At 38.2% G+C, this 25874-nt stretch overlaps 1 protein-coding gene across 1 annotated transcript in view; it reads right to left on the bottom strand.

Moving 5' to 3' along the window:
- The window catches only part of LMO7 (LIM domain 7), a 192468-nt gene that overhangs the window by 114219 nt on the left and 52375 nt on the right, over positions 1-25874 (bottom strand). Inside the window, exon 2 of the mRNA XM_088022207.1 lies at positions 11467-11537. Coding sequence (XP_087878333.1) covers positions 11467-11537 — 71 coding nt within the window. The remainder of the gene's footprint in view (positions 1-11466; positions 11538-25874) is intronic.

Genomic DNA, 25874 nt, shown 5'->3' with positions numbered 1-25874 from the left:
GGGTTAAGTGTCTGCCTTTGGCTCAGGTCAGGATCTCAGGCGCCCTGCTCAGCAGGAAGCCTGCTTCTCTCTTTTCCTCTGCCCATTCACCCTGCTCAAGCATGTGCACATGTGCTTGCTCACTCTCCCTCCCTCCCTCCCTCCCTCCCTTTCTCTTGCTCTCACTCTCTCAAATAAATAAATAAAATCTTTAAAAAAATGTAATCTTTCAGTGGCATAAAAATTAGAGACTAAAAAGAGCTGGGCCAACTTATCAAATGTCAGAAAAGTCTGGCATTGGTTGTCTTTATTGGAGGAAGAGTGTCATAAATACCTCCCCCGCCCATTTGAGTCACTGATGACTGGCCAGATCACTCAATTTACCTGTTTACTTTACTTATCATTTTTATATTACAGTGTTAGCAATACCAAGAGCATTCGAGGCAGCAAAAGGAAGGGATTGAAGGAAGTAAAGGAACCAGCACAGATAAATGATGTCTCCCCAAAATGAGTTGCTTCCTCCCTCATCAGAAGTTTCCACAGCTGTTAGTTACATAGAAGCAACATACACACTGTGGACTGGCTTCCTTTTCTACTCCGGAGCCTCCTAGTATGGGTACAAACACAGAAATAACCACAAGGCAAAAACAACCCTCTGTATAACACACAAACTACCCTGTAAAAGTTGCATCACCAGAGGAAAATGCTGTTTTACTTTGTCAAATGTTAAAATGGTATCAGTTCTAAGCACTAGAACATGGAGAAAATACACATATGGTTTTGGCAACTACTGAACATCCAATCAAATTATGAATCACAAATAATTATTTTCACATACAATTAAAGGAAAACCTTTTAGGGTATTTCTTCTAGGGAGGAAAATATCCTAGATTTCATAATTTCAAAGTAGATTCCATAAAATTTAAACTTCTGTGAAATTTAAGGATATCTAAAAAAGTAGGGGCATAGTCTTATACCAAATTAAATACAAGTGCCACACAAGGGAGACACTACTTTTATAAATAGAACTTCTTTGCATAATAAGGGTTCTTCAATTACACATGTGGAATTCGTAAAGGCAACACTCACTTGAGGTCACTGGCTCTATTTAAGAATCATATAACATGATAATCTTCCAGTTGCCTCTGTACACAAGGAAGTAGAGGCAGTCAAGGGACCATTTTATCTGCCTGCAAGCCCACCATTCCACTAATCCTAAGTATAATTATACCATAACTCCCCCAAGCCTTCCCTCAGGCCATGGCATAAACCTAGTTATGTGTTTTGTTAGCACATCAGAGATTTGCTCTTTTGGTAAGATTAAAACCAGAAGAGAAACACCTAGTCATTTGCTATTTGCGGTGGTAGACCACACTGGCAAAAGCCTGCAACCCCTCTCCTTCAGCTCATCCCTGCATTATTGTCTGCTTCCTTTTCTTCTTCTCTCCAAAACATCCTGCCCACTTCCTCCAACAGGAGCTGAGTTACATAACAGATGCTAGAAGGCTGCCTCTGTTCTGAAACCTTGTCACCAGTGAATGTGTCCTGACTTTTAAATATAACTCAGAGGTGACACTCCAAGAAAACTGTACATAAAGTTCAGTGTAACATCTAGATCAGTTATAAATGGTTTCAATGAGAACTAGAATTTGGTGCTCTCTTAGTCTCCAGAAACTAGTTCCAAATGCCAAACCTCATTTCCCCTTTACCAGAAAGCTCTTCAGCAGGGACACCTTTTCAATTTCCTATTTCCAAAGATTTTTTCCAAATGTCCTAGAGACACTGACCTCAAAGAGCATATGAAAGTGAACTTTCTAACCTATGAATTATTTGGTCAGTCAGTCACACATACATATTTCTATTATCTTTCTGCTGACTACATTTTCTAAATATATATCCCCACATTAGTCAAATTTTCCTATTAGTAACTACATTTTTTTAAATTTTTAAAAAGATTTTATTTATTTATTTGACAGACAGCGAGAGAGGGAACACAAGCAGGGGGAGTGGGAGAGGGAGAAGCAGGCTTCCCGCGGAGCAGGGAGCCAGATGCGGGGCTTGATCCCAGGACCCTGGGATCATGACCTGAGCTGAAGGCAGATGCTTAATGACTGAGCCACCCAGGCACCCCATGGTAACTATATTTTTAAAGATGTAATGAAGACATTATATATTTCCTTACAAATTAAAGAAAAATGATTTTTTATCTGTTATTTAGCACATCTTCATTTGCCTAGTTTTCTTCTAGATGCAACTCTGTCCACAAATATTTGAATGCTTACTAAAGACAGAGCACTGCACTAATCAGACAGTGAAACTAAGTACAAGGAAATTCTCTCATTCCAAATATCTCCTTAACACTTAGCAGTGTACCTGGTATTGTGTAGGTGCTTTAAAAATATTTGCAAAAAACCCGCTATCTTTTAATACAGAAATTTTTCTGTGATTCAAAACCTCTACCTTCTTTATAGAAATAAAATTAGAAAAATGTTACCTTTTCATTTCACTCAAACATGAGAAATGGTTTTTAGCTTTTCCCAAAAAGGACACCTCCCCTCTGTTAGGTTTTCTGTTGCCAGACAAGTCGAACCTTGATGTTGTTTCTCTTGTCAAATGTTGACCAAGAGAATAAACTATCAGATATATTAATTTAGACAAGTTATCTTAAGCAAATTCTTTACTAAGATTTTTCATTAATTACCTCCATTTAAATGCATAAGCTATAATATCTCTAAAATAAAAACCACTCTGAGTAGTGATCACATTTCCTTGGGTAAAGTGAGAAGTATATATAATCTAAAGTTTTAAAGTTTGGGGTACCTGGGTGGCTCAGTCAGTTAAGCATCCAACCTAAGCATCCAACTCTTGATTTTGGCTCAGGTCGTGATCTCAGGGTTGTAAGATTGAGCCCCATCCGGCTCCATGCTGGGTGTGGAGCCTGCTTAAGATTCTCTCTCTCCCTCTCCCTCAGCCCTTCCCCACTTCTCTAAAAAAATAAAATAAAATAAAATAAAATAAAAAAGTTTAAAAGCATTCAATATAAAATTTATGGTCACCTTAATACTTTCAAAGACTGGTAGTAAAATTAATATAAGTTTAATTCCTAAAATTCCTGTGGTAATTTTGAACATTACTCAGTTGGAACACAAATAGTTAACAATAAGTGCTAAGATGGGAAAGTGTGCAAGAGCAAAAAGTCAGTATCAATACACGTGATGATTTAGTTTTATTATGATAGAACTCTCTTATTTAGCCTCCCTGCTAGGCCTGAAGCATCCTGAAGTGAGCTGAGCAAAGCTTGAGAGGTCTGAAAACGGACTCCTCAAGACATTTCCGAATACCACATCAATAGCGAAATGCACCTAGCAGGGGGACTCTGGGTTCCAGCCCTGGTTCTGCTGTTTACTACTAAGTGACATCTCTAAATTCCTCTCCACCCCTTCATGCAAATGAGAGTGATACGTTGTTCCCTTATGTGGACTTGGGATCACTCGAATTTTCGCCACTGTGAAAATGCTTCCGATGCAGGTCTGTATGCATATCTTCATCCCTGCTCCTTACAGTTTCTTATATTCTATTTCTAGAAATAAAATCAGCAGCGTCAAGCTCTTGATACTTGTCTGGAAAGGAACTTGGCAATGCAAAATCAATTTACTTTTGGGCCAGCAGGTAGCATTCGTGCATCCATCTCACCGCAAGAGCTAGACCCGCAGTGCCATCCCTCCGCGCCTGCGCACCGCACTCACTGCATGATATTCCACAGAGAGGCCCTGCCTTTCTAACCACCACTCTTCAGGGATGTACAAGATCTCACTGATTTTCTCTATCACACTGTAGATATTTAAGTTGTTTTTGATATTTTCCACTAGGAAGAAGCTTTATACATATTTCCCCCATTTTGTAATCTATTTTTTTTAACTCCCAAAAGGGAAGATTATTGGGAAAAGTCCTGTAATTTTTTAAGTTAATATATGTTTATATTAATTAAAAACTAGCATACAATTACATGACAGGTATTGTCACATTGTTTTTCAGAGCTGTACCAGCTTATATTCAATTGATCATTTTGAGTATATACCATTTTGCCATAATATGCCATCATTTGGTAACATTTCAAATTATTTACCACCTTCAATTAAAACAGAGTATTTGGTTTTCACATAATTATTTCTTACTAATGAAGGTAAAGATTTTACTGCTTATTTCCAGTAGTACTTCTTTATTTGTGAAGTATTTGGTCACATCCTTTGCTCATTTGTCTACTGAGGTTTTTTGTTTTTTTTTTAAAGATTTATTTATTTGACAGAGACAGCAAGTGAGGGAACACAAGCAGGGGGAGTGGGAGAGGGAGAAGCAGGCTTCCCTGCTGAGCAGGGAGCCTGATGTGGGTCTCAGTCCCAGGACTCTGGGATCATGATCTGAGCCAAAGGCAGACGCTTAACGAATGAGCCACCCAGGCGCCCTCTACTGAGGTTTTCAAGTATGTATCTATCTCACCAGTTTATTTGAAATCTAGATAATGTTTAAGTCATTTTGCTTAATGTATTTTTCTCAGAATGTTGTCAGAATATCTATTTATATATAGATTTAAATCTATTTTTTTCCTTCTCCTTCAAAGCTTAGAATTTTAAACTGCCTCCAAAGATTTTAACTCTTCAATTTTATTTTTTTATTTTTTTCTATTATCTATTATTATTTTCTATTATCTTAACCTAGGCTATTTGGTGGGCTGATAAATTCATTCTTAGACAATTATTTATCCCAATATAATGAACTGATTTATCTCTTCTGCATGTTTTCATATCTCCTTTATCACAAATTCCTACATGTAAGAATGTATTTTGGACCTTGTTCCTATATTAATATGCACATTTATAAAGCAATCCATAATTTTTAATTACTGTGCTTTGTCATGTTTTTCACATGTTCTAATGTTGGGACAAGCTCATTTCACAGAAATTTTTATTTTTAGAATTTTTCCTATTCTAACCTTATTCTTCCATGTGAATGTTAAAATACTTATAAAGACAAGCCTGACTAGATTTAACATGAGTATTGGATTAAAATTATAAATTAACTGACATTAATTGACATCTATTACCCTACGTAGAAATATAGCTTCTCATTTCATCTCTTAAATCTTATAGCTTACCATAACATTTTCGACATCCAAGAGAACAGTCTCACACATTTCTCTAAAGAAAACAGTGTTTTAAACCTTGTCACTATTACTTTTTATTTTTAATTTCTTTCTTTTTTTTTTAAGATTTTATTTATTTATTTGACAGCGAGAGAGGGAACACAAGCAGGCAGAGTGGGAGAAGGAGAAGCCTGATGCGGGGCTCGATTCCAGGACCCTGAGATCATGACCTGAGCCGAAGGCAGACGTTTAACCGACTGAGCCACCCAGGCACCCCGTCACTATTACTTTTAACCCCTTGTATCTGACCTAATTTTCTGGCTGGTGATTGTTAATATATAAAAAATTCTAGAGATTAAGTCTCTCATATAAGGCAATTGCTCTACTTTTAACTGATGTGATACCGTTATATATTTGTTCTTTTTACAGTATTCATTTATTTAGCTTACTTCTCAATACACTGACCAGAATTACCATACTTGGATTATTTCACAGCCAACACATTGTTTTCCATGTGCCTACCTGAACCCCTTTATTACATGAAAACTGACTTCAGTAAAGTTTTTGCTGATCAACGTTAATAAAATTCTCATATCTCATACATCTAGCATACATATTACTTCCTTTTATTTTTAGTAGACCATCATTCTCATTTCTGTCTCAGAGGTCCTATCACTGAAATGCGTCTGTTCTCCTCTTAGTAATTTATATTTAGGGCAGGAAAGCCCTATAGATGGTACACGCAGGTTTATGAAACAGGATTGAAGCCACAATACAAAATATCTGCAAAATTTGCAATGAGTCTGTACAGTGTGACTACTATAACAGAAGTGAACTTTTAAATTGATGTTTGCTAAGCTAGCCTTCAACTTAAGAAAGTATTTTTTAAATGTTTTGGTATATGTAGATATCAAATTACAGAAAAAAATTGACTACGCATCTTAAAAACAGAACACATAGACTGGCAATCACAAAATGCTAACATGAAGAGAAAGCAGTATAAAATTTTAAAATTGTCTTTATGAACCTAAACACTTGCATCTTGCTTTGCCTACTAGAGGGTTATCAAATAATATGTAAACTTCAAAGCTTATATTACTTTAAGTGAAGAAAAATCTTTTTTTTAAGATTTTATTTATTTATTTATTTATTTATTTATTTGAGAGAGGGAAAGAGATGCGAGCATGTGCATACAAGCAGGGGGAAGGGCAGCAGGAAGGGGGAGAATCCCAGGCCGACTCTGCTGAGTGCGGAGTCCGTTGCAGGGCTCTATTTCAGGACCCTGAGATCATGACCTGAGCCGAGACCTAGAGTCAGATGTTCAACCGTCTGAGCCACCCAGGCGCCCCAGAAAAATCATTTTTATTACTTATATTGCAAATGGCCATAATACGGATGAGGATCAATGGATAGTGTTGGCATGCTAGAGAGATGTATGGAAACAAGTGTCCTCCTCAAGAAGTTCTTTTTTTTTATTATGTTATGTTAATCACCATACATTACATCATTAGTTTTTGATGTAGTGTTCCATGATTCATTGTTTGTGCATAACACCCAGTGCTCCATGCAGAACGTGCCCTCTTTAATACCCATCACCAGGCTAACCCATCCCCCCACCCCCTCCCCTCTAGAACCCTCAGTTTGTTTCTCAGAGTCCACAGTCTCTCATGGTGCGTCTCTCCCTCTGATTCCCTGCCCCTCGCTGCATTTTTCCTTTCCTACTATCTTCTTCTTTTTTTAACATATAATGTATTATTTGTTTCAGAGGTACAGGTCTGTGATTTAACAGTCTTATACAATTCACAGTGCTCACCATAGCACATACCCTCCCCAATGTCTATCACCCAGCCACCCCATCCCTCCCACCCCCCACCACTCCAGCAACCCTCAGTTTGTCTCCTCAGGAAATTCTAAACCAGAAAGAACTCTAAGAGAAAATGTCTTCATTAAAGAAGGCCCTCTGGACTTCACATGGAACACGGCAAAGCAGCCCAAGGGCCCACTGGTATCACTGCCATTCAATGTGTGAAAGTCTCCAACTATAAGAAGACAGAGCTCTCTTGCATTAATGAGAAGTGACAAAGTTCTTTGTCTTATGCTTTAAAACAATCACCCAAGAATCCCATAGAAAATTAACAGGAATTTTCTAAATAATTTTTCTCCTTCTACTGAATGCATCTTTAACAAAACATCATGTTTTATTTATGTAGACAGTGTAGTGGTCACATGGCATAATAAATTAAAATAGGATTTCTCAAACCAAATAGATGAACATCTTGATTCACTCTTTCCAAGCTGTGAGCCAAGGAAAAGAAGGCCTCGTAACAGTGTGAGAAGAGTTTTCTCAATAATTTGAGCCAAGTTCAAAAAGACACACTTCTGAGATACGGCTCACATGTAAACTTCTGAGGCATGGCTGGCTGAAATGGGATAAGCAAGAACTGGCGATACTCCAGGGATGGTAAGTACAGACTGACTAACCAGAGACACACCCAATAAATTTATCTTCAAATGTATCTTCTTACTTCATAAGGTAAATAATGTTTTCATTTTAGCATTTCTAAGATTGCTATCATAAGATGAGTAACTCTGAAATTACTAACTCCTATCACTAGCTAGATATGCCTCAACTAAATACGTTTAGAGAAGAGAAATAATTCAGCTAGAACCACAGAGTGAGAGAGGTTTGGATATTTAGGTAGTGGCAAATCTCATATTTTTAAAAATATATAGTAAGGTCCTGGTGAACACTAATAAACACTGCAGATAGGGGACTGATTAACGAATACGGTCAATAATTAACAAGGAGGTGAAGTCATCTTACAGACTCTTGTCAATCCTTTTACTAATTGAAAAAAAAAAAAAAAAAACCCAAATTAGATTTTGTTCCCATCTCACTGTTTAGGAAAGCCAAGAAATATTACCTAAGGTATACAGTAAAAGAATTAACTGTAACAGACTTTAACCAGCAGAGAGTATTCTTTAGCCCTCAACTCAATGAGATCTCACAGTCAATCAAACTAAATGATACTAAAATGATTAACAGAAGATACTAACTTCAATAGTCAATTAGATTAAAAGACAATAAAGGCACATTATCTTCATTATGCAGGTATGTATCTTGTCTAAAACCTCAGTGCAGAGTTTTATACTCAATTTAGACTATCTGAAATGTCAGAACACTGCCAGTTGGGTGGAAGCTATAATAAGCTCACTTCCTCTAACTCTTGACTTTGATATTTCAGAATGCCAGCTCAAAAAGGATAAACTATGACTAACGGATAAAAGACTGCTGAAATTAGATAAAATAATAAGAAAGCTCTTTAATGATGTTAACGAACCAGGATGCCTAGAGATTGTTAATAGGCAATAAGCAGAACCCATATTTCACAAGAATCCATTTTCCTGGCCGTGAACCAAGCAGAAGTCAGCCTTTTCCTGTAAGAAAATGAATTCAGAGTTTTAAAATATCCTAATCATATTTCAGCTAAAACTTGAGATCTCTTTTGGGTAAAATATTCTCAAAGACAGACCACTTACTATATTTACCATGAATTTAAGAGTCAGGATTTTTAATATCAGACTCTGAATGGCAGATTGTGCTTTCCGGGTAGGCATTGGAACTCAGGTGTAGGTTTACCCAACAGTGAAGCCTGCTTAATCATTTCACAGGCCAACCAGCTAGGCTCTCTTCACTACAGATTTATACAGAACAGAGTTACCTAGGCTTTCCCCCACCCCAACATTACACCTTTTAGATTAGTATACTTCATTAACCAGTGGCCGTACATAATGCGATTTTCAATTAAGAGAATGATTTTTTTTTAATACAAACATCACACAGGGCTTTGATGCCCCTCAGTAAACTACAACTGCTGATTACCATAGCTTAATACTTACTTACGCTACTTTTGGAAAACATTCATTTAAAGAATACTGGGTACCAAACATATTGATTAGACTTAATCTGGTAATGCACAAAACCCCCGATTGGTATTATTCCAGCTAGGAAACAATCTAAGAATGAGCTTTTGGACGTTGTGAATTAAAGTGACTTTTTTTAAACCAATATAAAACATGCATCCAAATGTTTGCTGTGAAGGTAGAACTTATGTATTTAACAGTACAACTTTTGGTCAAAACAGTTTTTCATCAACTCTTAATATCCTCACTGGTAACAATAAGCTCCTCATCTCAGGTTGGGTATGGTTTTTACAAATCACCTCAAATCATTCAGAGACCAGCCCGGTGCATAAATTGCATTTTAATAAAAAAAAAAAAAACACACAAAAAAAACAACTAAGTGTCTCACAAGTATGTTTAATGATCTTGTTATGGAGGCAATGCCCCAAAAAGGGGAATCCTAAAAATGATTTAAGTGATAGTTCATCACTGGCAGTATATACCCACAAAGTGACTTCTTTGAAAAGATCACCTGTTTGGGCTATATGCTCTCACATGTCTACAAACAACTCAGTACTTCATAGGCACACATCCTACCTAAGGCTTATCCTGATTGTGGAGAAAGCTATTTCACTGCAAACCTCTAAATAGTCCATACTCATAGATAAGGTAGATTTCAGATCACATGCATCTTTCTAACCATCATTCCCCCCGTCTTCTAAACACATTAGGACATATTTCAATTCTATAGTTTTCAACTTAATATAAAGTAATTTCCTAACATTGACCAATTAGATTGACCATGTGGTCTACTAGAATTAGTTTAAACATATTTGGCAATGGCATTTCTAAATATACATCAGAAGAGGACAAGAAACACCCCTTAAACTTTACCAGTGGCCCTTCTTCAGATGCCTGCTCTGCTAGGTATTAGGCAGAACCACATGAAATTGACATTTCTGAAGGTCACATAGGGTTGTATATCAACAACTGCATATGGCTCAATTTAATAATATTGCTCTAAGACAAAAAATTTGAACATCTACTAACAGAGCTAATGAGATAGAGGTTGTTATCTACATGGCCATCTTCCTAGCAACAACTTTTATTTATGCAAAGAAAGTTTATATAAACCTTAATATATATATTATGGAACTTTGCAACTCTGTGAGTTAGGCAGATCAGATATGCTGATCTCCATTTCATGGATGAGAAAATAAGGCTCAGATGGTAAGTCAATAGCTTAAATGTCCAAAAGTAATAGGGCAAGGAATCAAACCTAAGCCCTTTGACTCCTGATCTTTGCTGAAACAACCTTCTTTTAAAAGGATAATCAAAATCATCTAAATACAAGCACATATACTCCCAATGTTTACTTGTGGACAGATTCCATAAATACCTATGCGATAAGTGTCTAGATTGGAGTACTTAAGCCCTTTCAAAAATGTGGGTGCATACTCAAGGACATTCTTATCATTTATTTGCTCACTTCTGCAACCTGCACCCTCACCAGGGACTTCATCTTTACATCCCACAGGTATGCCTACCCTTCACCCCCAAAGGTCACATACCTGGCTAACTGCACTATGCATCCACTGGGGGACAAAACAGTGGGACTAAACACACAATGTAGGCTCCATACCATCAATCATGCCACCAGCCTAGTTTACTTATGATAACAAAAACCTGGGATATGATTTTCAATAATATATTATTGAACGAATGGCCCATGGGTCATTGACTCAAATTGATGGTGGCAATGTAATGACTCCACTTAAAGCTTAAAAGAAAACTTCGTTACTGCTTAAATTTGTTCTACAAGCACCACTATTTACAGATGAAGAAAAAAGTTTTGTATTAACTTCTAAACCAGGCAATTCCATATGTTAGAACATTCAGAGGGAAGGGTGCTTGGGTGGCTCAGTCATTAAGTGTCTGCCTTCGGCTCAGGTCATGATCCCAGGGTCCTGGGATCGAGCCCCACATTGGGCTCCCCGCTCAGTGGGAAGCCTGCTTCTCCTTCTCCCACTCCCCCTGCTTGTGTTCCCTCTCTCACTGTCTCTCTCTCTGTCAAATAAAAAATAAATAAATAAGTAACTTAAAAAAAAAAAAGAATATTCAGAGGGAGAGCTGGTGCAATGTAATAAGGCTTCCCCTTCAACCACCCACCCCTACTGACCCATCAAGCAATAACAGAATCTTTCTTGTTTACTAATTTAAAATAATATATATTTCACCAATGCTATCTTTAGATGCAGAGACTGATAACCCCTTCCTACTGTCTGGTACTGTGGGGGTGTCAATTTGCAGAGATCAAATCTCACCTGTTACCAAGAAAACAGATCTGTGACTATGGTGGCCACGGAGGAAGGAGTGAAGACAACTCACAACACACATACACATCTTCGCTTTTGAATTATTTTTTAACTGCTTTAAATACTTACTCACACAACAGAACACCATTCTCCAGAGAAGCTCGAAAATCCTTTGTTTCAAAATTCTTCTCTGTTACCGCCTGAAAAAACAAGATTTGGGTATTAATTTTCTCTTAATCAGGGTTAATACACAAAGTCAAATTTAGCATTAATTAATATGCATCTAATCTTATCTTGAAGGATGTGCATATATCATCAAAAGTTGTCCCCTATAGGAAATTACATGTGGTTCTATGTTACAAAGAGAGAGATTAGCCATTTTAGTATTAACAAATATAAACAGAAAAAAAAAAAAACATGATGAGAGTTTTCTGTAATGGAACAATTTTACAGGTAATCAACAAAAGTTAGAAGCTACATTTCCAACATCTTTTCTATAAAAATTCTATGGGCAATCTAGCCTACTAAGAGTAAATAAAAACAGATTAAGATATAACCTTGAAATATCAACTCTTTATGCACATCATTAATTTCAATTCCATCCTTTAATTCCTCAAGTTTCATGACAAAGCTAAATTGCAGAGGGCATGTTCTCCTTAAATGGATTCATGAACTGGCCCTGATTTGTGTAATGAGCCATATTTACTGAAACATTCTAGAGAGAGGGTTATGAAATCCTGACACAGAGAGACAAAAGACAGGCACGGAAGACAGTATGTACTTTAAACAGACAATTCCCCACTTAAGGCTATGACATATGAACAGACCACCTACAGTTACCACAACCAATGTTCCTTAGTGAAGCCACTGGAAAAATATGTACAGATCCTGTCTCTCGAGGGTGGAGTAGCTGAGAGGAAAGGGGGTCTTAGAGAGGCCACAGTAGGAATAAGCTGTTCCAAGAACAAGTCCTGACACTGGGTCCCCAGTTAAGGTGTGGGCAGTGTGCATGGCAACAGCAGTGACCCCAGTGGCCCTAGAGATGTATCCACCACTTGCAGGCAGGAGTCCTTGCTCCACCTGCCACTTCAGGGAGAAATACCATATTGGGAATCTGATTTGGGAAGTCCCTGATCTTAAACCCTAAGCTAGCTATGAATCTCCTGCTGTCCTTACTCACCACAGCTAGGTCTTCAGCCCACCTACAATCCCTGTATGCCTTCCACATCTTTTCCATGGTGCCCAACATCACCATGGCTAGGCATATTGTCTGTTAACTGACAAGCAGTTATTTTGTAGAATAGAAGTTAGTTTCTCATAAGCTGGTTCTGTAATTATGGATGGGAGCCTGGGCCAGGAGGTAACACACTCAAACACAAGAAGTAGGGGATCCCTTCCCATACACAGCATTAATCTACAGAAAGGCTCCATTGCCCCATGAATTGAACATTGGCTGAGTATCTCTGTTACAGGCACTTATCTGGATGGTGGAGATCTAAAGGAAAAAAATGCAGAAGCTCTTCCCTCAAGGACCTCACAGCCACATAAGTAAAACAGAAAGTTTAAAAATGCAATAAAACAGGGGCTCCTGGGTGGCTTAGTTGTTAAGCGTCTGCCTTTGGCTCAAGTCATGATCCCAGGGTCCTGGAATCGAGCCCAACATTGGGCTCCCTGCTCAGCAGGAAGTCTGCTTCTCCCGCTCCTACTCCCCCTGCTTGTGTTCCCTCTCTCACTGTCTCTCTGTATAAAATAAAATAAAATAAAATAAAATAAAATAAAATAAAATAAAATAAAATAAATAAAAAATAAAATAAAATAAAATAAAATAAAATATGCAATAAAACATATCCAAACAGAGTGGTACATTCCTTTGGGGAAAAGCCTGAGTGGCTCATGGATTATCCCAGCTAGCCAGGTGCTCATGGTTTGTGCAGCACAAACTCTCTTGAATTTTGTCCCAAAGAGATCCAAAATAAACTCAAGATGAGCATTGTGGGGCGCCTGGGTGGCTCAGTTGGTTAAGCGTCTTGATTTCAGCTCAGGTCATGATCTCAGAGTCCTGGGATCGAGCCCTGCATCAGGCTCCGAGCTAAGTGGGGAGTCTGCTTGAGGATTCTCTCTCCCTCTGCCCACATGCCCCTACTCACTCTCTCTCTCTCTCAAAAATAAATGATAAAAAAAAAAAAAAGATGAGCATTGATCCCAACTAGTGAAAACACAGTAAGATCTCATTTATCTGGAAACTCCTACCCAAAGCCAAAAAGGCATGAAAAATTCCCAGGAACACCCAAAACAGATGTCAAAGTCCATTCTCTCTAGTCAGGACAGCCCCCTCAGAACCCCCAATACTTAATGATCCACCCCTGACACAATCTGGTGATTAAGTTCCCACATTAACCTAGAGTAGAAGAAGTGAGTTAGAAGAAAGAAGAGTTGTACCTATTGACACATGGAGGGCAGTGAAGAGTGACAGTCAACGGGCCTGAATGGGGCCGATCAAGAGGGCAGGGCAGCCAATGGCAAAATGGAAAGAGAAAGGGCTCATGTCAGACAAAAGTATATTCATACTCAACTTTCATTACCTAAGAGCTGTGTGACCTTAAGCAAGTTAAATACCTCTCTGAACCTGTCTACGCATCTGAAACAAGGGAAGTATCACCTACTTACTAGCTTGCAATGGCCAAGATGCTATGCAATCAAATACCTAAGGGTAGCTAATAGTTTAAAGCTTAACCTCATCACAGGGACTGACCTTCGAGTTAGCACTCTGACAACACACTCTGAAAATTAACTCTCCAAGGAACACCTCTGAACCATAGATAAAGCCGGGTTACCTTCCGAATATTAAGTAGAAATAATGAAATATACAGAGATATTCAGAAAGCCCAAGTATCCAGAATGCTTTATTCCTTGAAAAAGACTACAGAAAGGCAAAAATCATAGTACCTGGATTTTGGACCACCCCCATCCATATGTCAAAATATTAACCTACACCTGTCTGTGTGTGTATGTATATATACATTCTTGTATATAATACATATATATTAATCTAAATGATAAAATTAAAATTATACAAAATCTAAATAAATCTAAATAATGGTATAAAATGAGACTCCATTTAAACTGTATTTCTAAAGAAGACAGAATATAAAAGCTAAACAAAGATTTTTAAATAACAGTCCATATTTAGGAGCCTGGGAATCTGGCAAACTCTGTACATTACTGAAGGTGTTATAAAATAATACTACCTTTCTAGAATGCAGTTCGTGATATATATGTGAAGTCTTAAGTCTGCATACTCTGAGGCACACAAGTGCAGATCCAGGAATTTATACTAAGACAACAGGACAAGAACGCAGAGACATGACACAAGAATTGTCTCACAGCATTATGTGGAATAGGAACAATTATAAACATCCTGAATGTCCATTAAGAAATTGGTTAAATTATAATAAAACCATAAAACAGAAAACTACATGAAGTTTAAACTCACATTATGAAAGTAGCTTAGTTGTAAAGAATACTTAATGTAGGGGCGCCTGGGTGGCTCAGTCGGTTAAACGTCTGCCTTCGGCTCAGGTCATGATCCCGGGGTCCTGGGATCAAGCCCCGCGTCAGGCTCCCTGCTCGGCGGGAAGCCTGCTTCTCCCTCTCCCTCTGCCACTCCCCCTCTGTCCCTCTCCCTGCTTGTGCTCCCTCTCTCTCTCTCTCTCTCAAATAAATAAAATCTTAAAAAAAAAAAAACACTTAACGTATTAATTATAAAGTAATTTATGGAATACATGAAATATACCAATTACTATAACTCTATAGTAGGTGTTATATAAATAAAGATGGAATATATTAACAGTAATTGTTTCTAAGTGGTGAAATTATACCTTATTTAAATGTATTTTTGCTTATTTTTATTCTGTAACAACCACAGGTATTTCTTGTTCAATAGATATACAAGCTAATTAACATTTTAAAAAATTCAAAAAGGCCAGAAACCATCAGATTTGAGTTAATTTCCTGTATCTCCCACATTTAAAGAATAAAGGAAATTTTTATGCTATGTAATTTTTCTCATCTATGAAATCCACATAATCCTTAAATTTAATAATCCTTAATTTTCCCCTTTTGCTAGTGAGAAAATTAAGGCTCAGAAAGTTTAACTTTCTAGAAAGTTACAGAACCATCCACATGCAACCGACACCAAAAACCTACAGCGTTTTACAAGTACTCAGAGTATCCCAACTGCATCACACACTAAATGTTTCTAAACTAAAAAAGTTGTCTTCAATCTGTATGTAGATTTTTTAAAATTTAAATTACTATATTAGACCATGCAATATGTCTTCTAAAATAATCCTCCACTGTTCTGGGTATAAAAAGTAATTTGGTAAATTAAAAATGTTCCAATATCTTTTTTACAATGTTCCTGGATAAAAGAAATCTGTGTCTTAATACATAATGAGAGTGTGTATGTGTGTGTGTGTGTGTGTGCGCGTGTGAAAGAGAGAGAGTGAATATGGCACTCTAAACATTAATAAAATGAAAAAATAAGTGGGTTAAGAGTTTCCCTGGACATTTTCATGTACAAAATGCTCAGACTGTATATGCTAGCTAATGCAACCTCAGTAACCAAAAACATCTGATTATTGTGAAGTAAAAATTTTTAATCAGCAAATTATATATCCGTGTAAATATAAACTCATCTAAGACCCATCCCAAGGAACTAAAACAAAAAAGTTTTTCCTAGAGTTTTAAATCAAAAAAAGAAAGCATAAATTTATTTATTTTTAAATATTTTATTTGTTTGAGAGAGAAGGAGAGCAAGAGGGAGAGAGACAGAATCTCAGGCAGCCTCCACACTGAGCACAGGGCCCATCTCAGGGCTCCATCTCACAACCTGAGATCACGACCTGAACCAAAACCAAGAGTTGGATCCTGGTTGGATCCAGGATCCCTCTTTGGGGGATTGGATCCCTCAACTAACTGAGCCACCCAGGTGCCCCATAGAAAGCATAAATTAATAGCAGGGATTTTCGGTCTATAGTGCTACCTGGGCCATGTTCATTAGGAAACCTACAACAGACATCTACCAATGCCCGGTGGGGTCAGGTCAGGCTCCAGAGCCCCTGCTATTTCCTACCTGTAACTCTGGAGAAGCCAGCTTAACTTCCTAGTGTTCTGATCTGTGCATGGCGATACAAAGTACCCACCTCACAGGGTTACTGAGAATTAAATGAGATAAAGTAATGAGGTACTCAACACTTGCCTGACTCAGGAGCACTGACAAATGTTAGCTAGGATAATTAGCTGTTACTATCCATCTGTAGAATGAAGATAAAAAGTTTCATCTTATCAAACAAAAATCTGTTTTGCCAGACATAACATCCTTTAATTAAAGGAAGAAACTGATTTACTACATTATAAAAATCCACCAGACTACTTTCTGTATCCTGGAAAGTGTACAAATTATAGAGATCTGTAAAGGACCTCAAAATATTGTGAAGGCAGTTTGTTCAAAAAAAATCAAATCATACTTTAAAATATAAATCTATCCTTATTGTAAGAATTCAGTGTGCTGAAAGAAATTCCAGAACCTTAAAAGAACGAACTGCCTAGGAGTTCTAAACTAACAATTACTATTGCGTTCAATAATTTTGAACCTTACTCATTAGCAAGTTATTTGAGGTGTGATACATTTTACGTAATGAGGTGTGATTCATAGGAACCAAATACATAAAGACTCTGTGTTTCCCTCTTAAGTTGTCAGAAGTCAACACAAGCAAGAGTCATAATCACTATGTAGTCAAACAGCCACACCTTGCCGTCTATAAAACCTTGGTTTTTCCCTCTTTCATGCCCCTTTCCATATTATTCCTAATGCAGGTAAAGAAAACCATTACCTGAACTAACCTGAGAGGGACATCAGACAAAAAGACCTGGGGTTGAATCCTAGACCCATCTTTTGACACACTTGTGACAAGCCACTGCTCAGTCACCTAACTAAAACAAGACACCAGATATTTACCCTATCTACTTCACAGGACACAGATGATATGTAAAAAATACTTGACTCCTCTAAAAAACAAACAAAAATCAACTACACACTGGAGGCAAGGCCAGCCCTGTGTCCTGGGTGCTGACAGGCTCTGTTATTGGAAAAAAGCTGTCAGCAGTCAGTGACAGGACCCACTGTGAGGCTCTTGGGTGAGAAGCTTCTCCTGGAGTTCATTACTCTCTCCAAGCATATTAAGGGTAGAGCAGCAGGCCAAAAGCATACTCCCCATAAACCCTGCTGCCAAAACCTGTCTTTCCACCTGTAGCCTCCAGAAGAACCCACGATAGGAAGTTTTCAAAGGGCATATATTGAGGAAGAAAATTATCAGCTAAGTATCCAGTCAATGAATGCAAGTTCACAAATTCCAGAAAAGCCATCTCTTTTGCTATGAAATGTATTATTTTAATAAACCAATGGGAGTTACCTTCATACCCTTTACTGTATTTTTTATGGTTTTATTTTAATCCTCTGGCTGGATGAGATTTCCCACCACTATAAGCAACATGTTTCTCTATGGCTGCATCTCTCCATTCCAATTCTGACCACATAATCCACATGACTTAAATCCCAAACATTCTGGGACCTTCTCAAAGACCACTTCATACCAGACTTGTTATCAGCAAAACACCCACTAGCACAAGTCAGCAGACACTCATCTCGTTTAAATTTTTCAATTCCTTTTAAGCAGCCATGTAAAAGATGTTTAGAATCCAAAATGCACTCTCGATCATATTTTTGTGGGAATCACAGTATAAAAACACAGTGCCCATTTGAGCTTGTTTTAAAAGAGAGGATCTAGCGATGCTTGCAACAAAAACTAAGCTATGAGCTTCAGCTGGTCTCGCAATGGATTCCAAATTCAGTTACATTCTAACCGATCAACTGCTAGGTCCTGCTTAAGATACATATGATCATCATCATGTCAATCATTCCAACCTAAGTAATGCGAGAAAACCCAACAAAACAAAACCCAAGGAACATTTACCACCAGAAGCCACTGTGGAACACAGGACCATATCACGAAACAATTCACCAAAGATGGTTCTGCCTTAATTTTTCCATTCCAGGAGACAACCGAGTGTTCACCTTTGAATGAGAGGGCCCATACAGGGCACTGTTTCCAAGCTAGAAGCCCCAGGCCACACACATCAAGGAGCTGCCATGCTTTTCAGTCAATCTCTAAAGCTGTCAAAGAATTAAAAACACCTCTCTCTCCTTTCTTCCATTAAAATTCATTTTGGGGGCACCTGAGTGGGTTAGTCAGTTCAGCATCCTACTCTTGGTTTGGGCTCAGGCCAGGATTTCAGTGTGGTTGCATCGAGGCCCACAGCGGGCTCCATGCTGGGTGTGGAGCCTACTTGGGATTCTTTCTCCCTCTCCCTCTGCCCCTCCTCTACTCTTTCTCCCCCCTCCCCCCAAATGTTTTTTTCATTTTTGAAGCAACCACTATATGATCCCCGCAACTCCACAATACAGGTCCAATTTTTATATTCCATGAGTTATCTTTATTATTATTTATGATACAGTAATTTTGACAGATCTCATTGATCACACATGCCCAAAACTTATAAAGACAAGGATTAAGGCACACAGTCAAAAACATTAGGTAAAAACTAAACATAATTTAAATAAAACAAATGTCTACCTGCTTGCTCCTCTCCTTGAGTAAAATTATTGAAAAGGTTATTCACAATGTTAGAGAAGCTGGTTCTTCCCAAAAGGATGGGCTGTTTTTTTTGTTGTTTTTTTTTTGTTTTGTTTTGTTTTTTTAAACCCCCCCGGTACTGTATCCCAAATAAAAAGGAATAATAAGGAATAACAAGCTGGGATGGGAGGTTCACACTCCTTCCTTGTGTAACTAAGAGTAAGTATCTGATTTTCTCCAGGCCTCAGTCTTCTCTGCTATGAATCAGGTACCCAGGTTATGAGAACCAACACTTACTCTGCTTACTTTGTGCACAATCTCCCTTAATCCCACAGCGACCATATGTGGTAGGATCTCTTACCCCATTCTTACATAAGGAAACTGAGTTACAGTATGGTTGCTTGAGTTGAGATCTAGATCAGTTAGTAGCTCCCTACCTAACAGGCAGTGAGTATCAAGTAAGAGGGTCTATCACAGCACAGAGTAAACTCTACAGTGTAATTAGGAACGAAGTCCTGGTCATGCCAGGCTACACTACATACTCTCAAGGACAGAACTCTCAAGGACATACTCGCCCAACTTCTCAGTGGTTGAAATACAGCTTATACATACTAGTCCCTTATGTTAAATTTATGTATTATTCTTCCCACGGATATTTACACTATGAATATTTTAAGCAAAGAAGAACAAGACCAAAACAAAATGAAACAAACTGATGGTTTCATTTCAGGTGGATGGGGAAGGCGGTGGGAGGGACGGGGGGCAGGTGTTTTAGAGGAAGAACCTGCCTCAGTTCCTGAAATCACCTTATTAAAGTAGCCTTCTACTGCGTAAGAATGAACACATTGTAGTTTTGTCAATAGTTTAAGAACAAACACAGGAGTCCATGGAAGCGTATCACTCTAATGATATACCTTCTCCAAAGGGAATATTCTTGGACGAAATGTTCAAAGTTGAGAGCTTGTTACCACTATGGATTTGCTACCTGAAATTTTTTCCAGGCTAAACGATATCTTGGAATTTAACTTCCTCATTTAAATTAACTTTCTTAATTTTATCTAAGATACTAAGAAGGTACCCAGTTATTAATTCATTCAAAACTCATGTAATGACAATTGTTATGGACGTACCTGACATGGTGCCTGGCACTAGGAATTTAAAAATTAGATGAGGCAATTCTTGGAAATTCCTCTTTAAAAGTCTAACCCTGTTTTGAAATGTGTAGTCAAAATGGTATTTTAAGGCTGGGCATCTCTTTAAAATGTGGTTAACCCTCTGAATTGTAGCCTGTTCTTGGTTAACTTATATTGTATATTCAGCAAGTAACATTGCTCTAAGCAACATAATTCTCAAGTCACTGGCCTCTCTGAAGATTTGGCATCGTACTACATAATACCCTAGAGAATACTAGGACTGTTTTTGCCAATGCTAATATCACTCGATAGCAAATCCAAAGCCAGCTCTCCGTCTTCCAAAATAGTGGCAATTAGAATTGCACAGATCACTGAATTCTAAATGGAATCCAAAAGCCTCATAATGGTCAAAAATCTAAACATTTTTTCCTGCCCCACTGCCCCTTAAATCCCCAGTCTCAGTGGCTGATGTAAGTTACACATCCCACTTCACCTTCTCTTGGGAAAGATGAAAGTCCTCATAAAGCTGGGAAGGGAAAGGAGCAAAATGGGAAGCTCCCAGCTGAATTCCCAGATAATGAAAAGCCACTGTCTTTATAAACACTCAAAATTCTCACTCAATCATCATTAGGCCAAACGTCAGCTACACCCAGATTTAGGGGTGCAAAAAAAAGAATGAGTTTAAACATAATTTCTGTTCCAAAAGTCACCACTTCCCTGTACAATTACCAACATTTAGTGTACAGTCCCAAATTATTTTGGCTAAAACATAACCATTTATAAGCCAAACATGAACAATAACTGGAAAGAATTAAAACTGAGGAAAGAGGAAGATTTGCTCCAGGGCTAATTTATGTGGCAGGTTTCATCCAGGTATGAAATCCAAGACAACCTATTAGCAACTAGTTAAGTTCACTGAAAACATCACACATACAAATGTGTTCAGATTTTACAGATCGACTTTGTGTTCTGTTAACAATCATAAAAACTACTTCTAAAGGGTAAAGTATAAAGTACATTTTGTCTATAAATACAGGTTCATACTCCAATTTAGGCTGTTGCCAATAGGAAAAAATATCCCAAGGGGGTAAAAAATCTACCAAAAGACTCGTCTAGTGCATAGATTATTAGTTTTTTCTAGATCAAGGAGTTTTTAAATAACTAGCACACGAGGCACGCATAGATGTGAACATCCATTATCAGGATATTTTAAGTATAGTTCAAATGCTTAATATAATCATGGGTTTTCAAGAGTCAAGAGGCATCCTTCTTTTTTGCAGAAATGTCTCACACACACATTAGCAAGTCTCAACAATTATCTGCTTATCTCCCTATGAATTACTAAGAGAGTCATCACTGTGGGAAACATTCATTTGGGGAAACAGCGTGTTTATATTACAGGTGAGAGTCCCTACTTATTTTATGCAAACTTCAATTTGATAGTTACACCCCTGGCACCAATGATATGCTTTGTCTCCAGTGTATGTTTGGTATTAAGGAATGCAGCTGAGGTGACCACTAACAGAAGAGTTCCCTAAATAATTCTTAAGGGATTCCTATTGCAAGCTAACAACACAGTCCTTCTGGTACCCATTCGTCAACCTTCCTTCCATTCAAAAATGAATTTCTAGGAAGCAAAGAGATAGTTACAATATACTCCTAATCACATACCCAAGAGAAATAAAAACATGCCTACACAAAAACTTGTATGTGAATGTTCACAGCAGCATGACTCAGATTAGCCGAAGCATGAAAACAACCCAAATGCGCATCAACTGATTAATGAATAAATAGAATATGGTATAGCCATACAACGGAGTCTCAATCAGCCGTAAAATGGAATGAAGTACTAATACGTGATACAACATGGATGGACCTTGAAAATATATAGCTAAGGGAAGAGAGCCAGACACACACAAAAATCACATATTGTGTGATTCTTCCATTTATGTGAACATCCAGAATAGGCAAATCCATAGAGACAGAAAGTAGATTAGTGGTTGCCAAGGGTTGGGGGAAGAGAAGAATGGGGAGTGACTGCTAATGGGTATAAGGTTTCTTTTGGAAGGACGAAAATGTTCTGAAATGAAACAGCGGTGATGGTTGCAGAACTCTGTGAATGCACCAAAAGCCAATGAATTGTATACTTTAAAAGTGTGAATTCTATCTCAATAAATATGTAACCTCAAATTGTACACCTAGAAATTTGTGTTTTATTGAAATTTAATAAAGATGATTTTTTTTTAAAAAAGATATTCCAAAAAGCCTTAGATGGTATCCGTACCCCAAACACAAAAGACGTTCAATAGGCGCTAAGCCAATAAAGTAATTTCTGTACTCTACATGCCTACCTCCCTTAAAAAGTTATATATAATTTCACAGGAATAGGACTAAATTTCCAAAATGGAATTTCCAGCCTCTCTATCCTACACACAGAAACGTCTAAATATTAAATTATGATATTTCCTTTCATATTTTTGTATCTATCTTTCCATTTTCTAATGTGTCATCTTTGCATTATATCTAAACAATTCCATAACCCTAAGTTTTCTTACATGCATTTATGGGTTTTTTTTGATAATTCACTTTACTTATATGGTTTCAAAGCAGAAAACACACTTATGGCATAAGAAAGAGGACCATAGCAAATGGACTTACATACTGTGGTGCTTTTAGAACAATCCAGGCCTTTCTCTAAGAGGTCCTGATTCAAACAGCCTGGATTGACACCTGAAAGTCCACCTTTTCCAGAAGCATCCTTACTGAGTCTTGCTAAGAATGATCTCTGATAAACACGGTTTTAGTGTTAGGTATCTAGGGTTCTTATGAGTCTTGATTTCCTTATAAGACAAAGAACTTGGACTAACTCACCACATCTCCTCCCAGTTCCAAATGCTTTGGCTCTTTATTGGAAGTCTAAGGAAAGCAAGCAGGAAATTAGTTACTGTTCTCTGCTACCCCCTGCTGACATGTTCTGGTACTGCAAAGGTATAAACGGGCCCTGGAAATACTCTCCTCTATTTTTCAGGGCTAGATCCAAGTACATAAAAAATACAACAAAATAGTTTAAAAACACAAAACCAAGTTACATTTGATGAAAAGGAAAAAGAAATATCCTACAATTTTTTGTGTCAATTATACCTCAATCAAGCTAATTGTTTATGTTAATACCACTAGTCTGTCTCCTTTGTTAATTATACAAGAGCTTCTGGATGTGTTTCTATAAAACTGATTTTGGAACACACAAATAGATTTTGAGACTTTTAGCGGAAAAATTTGCACATTAAAGTATACAATCTGTGTAGATTTGGGGCCTACTACCTGGAATAACTTTCTACCATAATAAAAGTTCCAGAATGGAACGATCTGCACTTTAGGATAAAAAGCAAACCCCTGATACAGAAAAGGTTCTAGGCCAAACATATGTAATTCATCTTGATTGGGTGAGATTTCTAAGATTCCTCTCAGTGATTGGGATGGCTTCTCTCTCATCTGATAGACCACCAGGGAGCTCATGAATCTGGGTCCTGTGAAGCTTCTGGATTTAGTTTATAGATGGAGTCTGCTCTCCAAGCCTAGAACTACACTCCAGAGGGAGACGATATGGGCTGACAGCCAGGCATAACAAACTGAAGCTCTCAGCCTAGATGTTCGGGCAAAACCCAGAAGGATCCACAGCAGAGAGCAGTTGGGTGTGACAGGATGTGTGGGAGGAAGGCAAGCATGGGTTAATCTGGAAGCTTTCTCATGATTACTTCACCCTCCTCGAAACTGTGAAGCTTGAACTGCCAACCACTCCCTCCTTCAAATTCTTCTTCAGTTCACCTGCTCAGAGTTCTTCCTCCACCTTCTAAACCTTGCTCATTCCAGTATAAACTCCAAGCAGGTTATCCTACATTGACAACTCTGGTCCTTCCCTGGCATGTCCCTTCATGGCTCCCAGTTGAGCATTTCCTCTTGAGCACCCTTATATCACCACAAAACCAGGTGTAAAATTGACCCCACCCTCTCACCAAAGACTGAACTGCCATACCTTACTTCGCTACTGAAATCACAATACCAACATCCTCTCAGTTGACTGGACTCAAAACATTAGAATGCACCTTCCTTGTCACTCCAAGTCCACATACTCCTGTGTACCAAGGTCTAGCCTTCTCTTCTGAGAGATGTAAAGCTTCAGTACCTCCTACTCTGCCTTAATCTCCTCCGTATCTACTCTACTTCAATGCCTACCCATTGCTCCTTAAAAATCAAAAAAACTTTTGTCACAAAAAACCACTGCTCAAAATATTCCAAAGGTCCATTTGGTCTGTAGAGGAAGGTCTTCCTACCTGCCCTCAGGCCCTTCTTCCCTGGATCCTCACACATAAACCCCAGATTCTGCCTAAACACAAGAAGTCAATGTTCTCCAGTACCTTCATCCATCTTAACAACTCAAATGTCTTCCCCAAATACTGCTGCTCCAAAAAGATTCCTTCTCCCTCACATCTTTGTGACACTGATTTTGAGCCACTAATTCAGGAGTTGGGCCATTCTGCCTTATTGTCACCATGATTTTGTCATCTCCTCTTCTGTACTAGACAGAAACTTTATTGAAGTCAGGAAGCTCGATCAAGGTTCTACACATCTTCTCCCTCCCTCCCCACTCAGTAACACGCACAAGTACTTGCAAGTAATAAGAAATCATTAACTTCTAAAGGCTGAAGGAAAAGAGAAACTGCTGCTTGAGGCATTACAGAAAAGGAAGAACACAGCTCAGGAAAAACACTTTGACTTTCTAAAAACAAACAAACATATGTGTGATAAGACAGGGCAAGACCAGGTTACCGCCTACTAGCATCCACAGAAGGCAGCCATGGAAAGTAGGAGAAGCTGGGAAAGCAAACCAGCCTCGCTGCCTCTCAGGCCACGATTCAGAAACTAGAGTCCCAGATCAGACAAATGGTACCTGGGATGTGGAAAAACACTCTCAGGGCTTCTGGCAGCACATAAGAAGCCTAACCAGTGTCTTGAGGGGAAAGAGAGAAGCCAAAAACCAGCATCAATGAACATTTTTCTCCCCTCACAGAGGAGGGCAGTGACTCTTCCTCCTGGAACAGAGAACAGAAGATGGACAAGCTGGAAGAAAAGGAAAACAGATTCAGGAAAGGTAGGGAGGGGGACTGGCAGTGCCACATGAAAGAATTATCACCCCCATCGAAAGCAGAGCCAGATGGCAGCCATGGACAATGGGGACCCACACAGGCGATATGAAATTTTGATGAATTCCTTAATGGCCACACAATAAAAGCCTATATTCCACAAACCAGCTAATAATAGGATAAATGTCGGTACTACACAAAAAGACTTAAAATTGCCTTCATTATTTACTCAGCTGTACTGGTACATTTTTCAAAATGTGGTTGTTTAATGAGTGCTTTTGTTGATGAGAAGAATCACTGTCTACGTCATGAAAACTAACATTACTTTTTTGAAACTAAGCTGATACTCCAGGCCACTGGATTAACCGTATGACCACAAAGGGCTAGGTAATTCAGCTACCCATACACTTGACCCAAAATGAAAACTCTGGTCATGAATGAGGGAGAACCATACACACCACTTCCCCGTGTCTCAGCGTGAGATCTCAAGCAAAGTTACAGCTTCTATAGCCCTTGGAAGGAGCAGACCAGATTTCACGAGAGTGTGCACAGTGCCTTATTAACGCTAG

This window comes from Eumetopias jubatus, unplaced genomic scaffold (genome assembly GCF_037043125.1).
Source record: "Eumetopias jubatus isolate StellerSeaLion01/CBP00866 unplaced genomic scaffold, mEumJub1_p1.0 scaffold_3, whole genome shotgun sequence".
In the NCBI taxonomy this organism is placed as follows: domain Eukaryota; kingdom Metazoa; phylum Chordata; class Mammalia; order Carnivora; family Otariidae; genus Eumetopias; species Eumetopias jubatus.
Note: the sequence above shows the minus strand (reverse complement) of the source record. Positions and strands in the feature narration are given on the sequence as shown.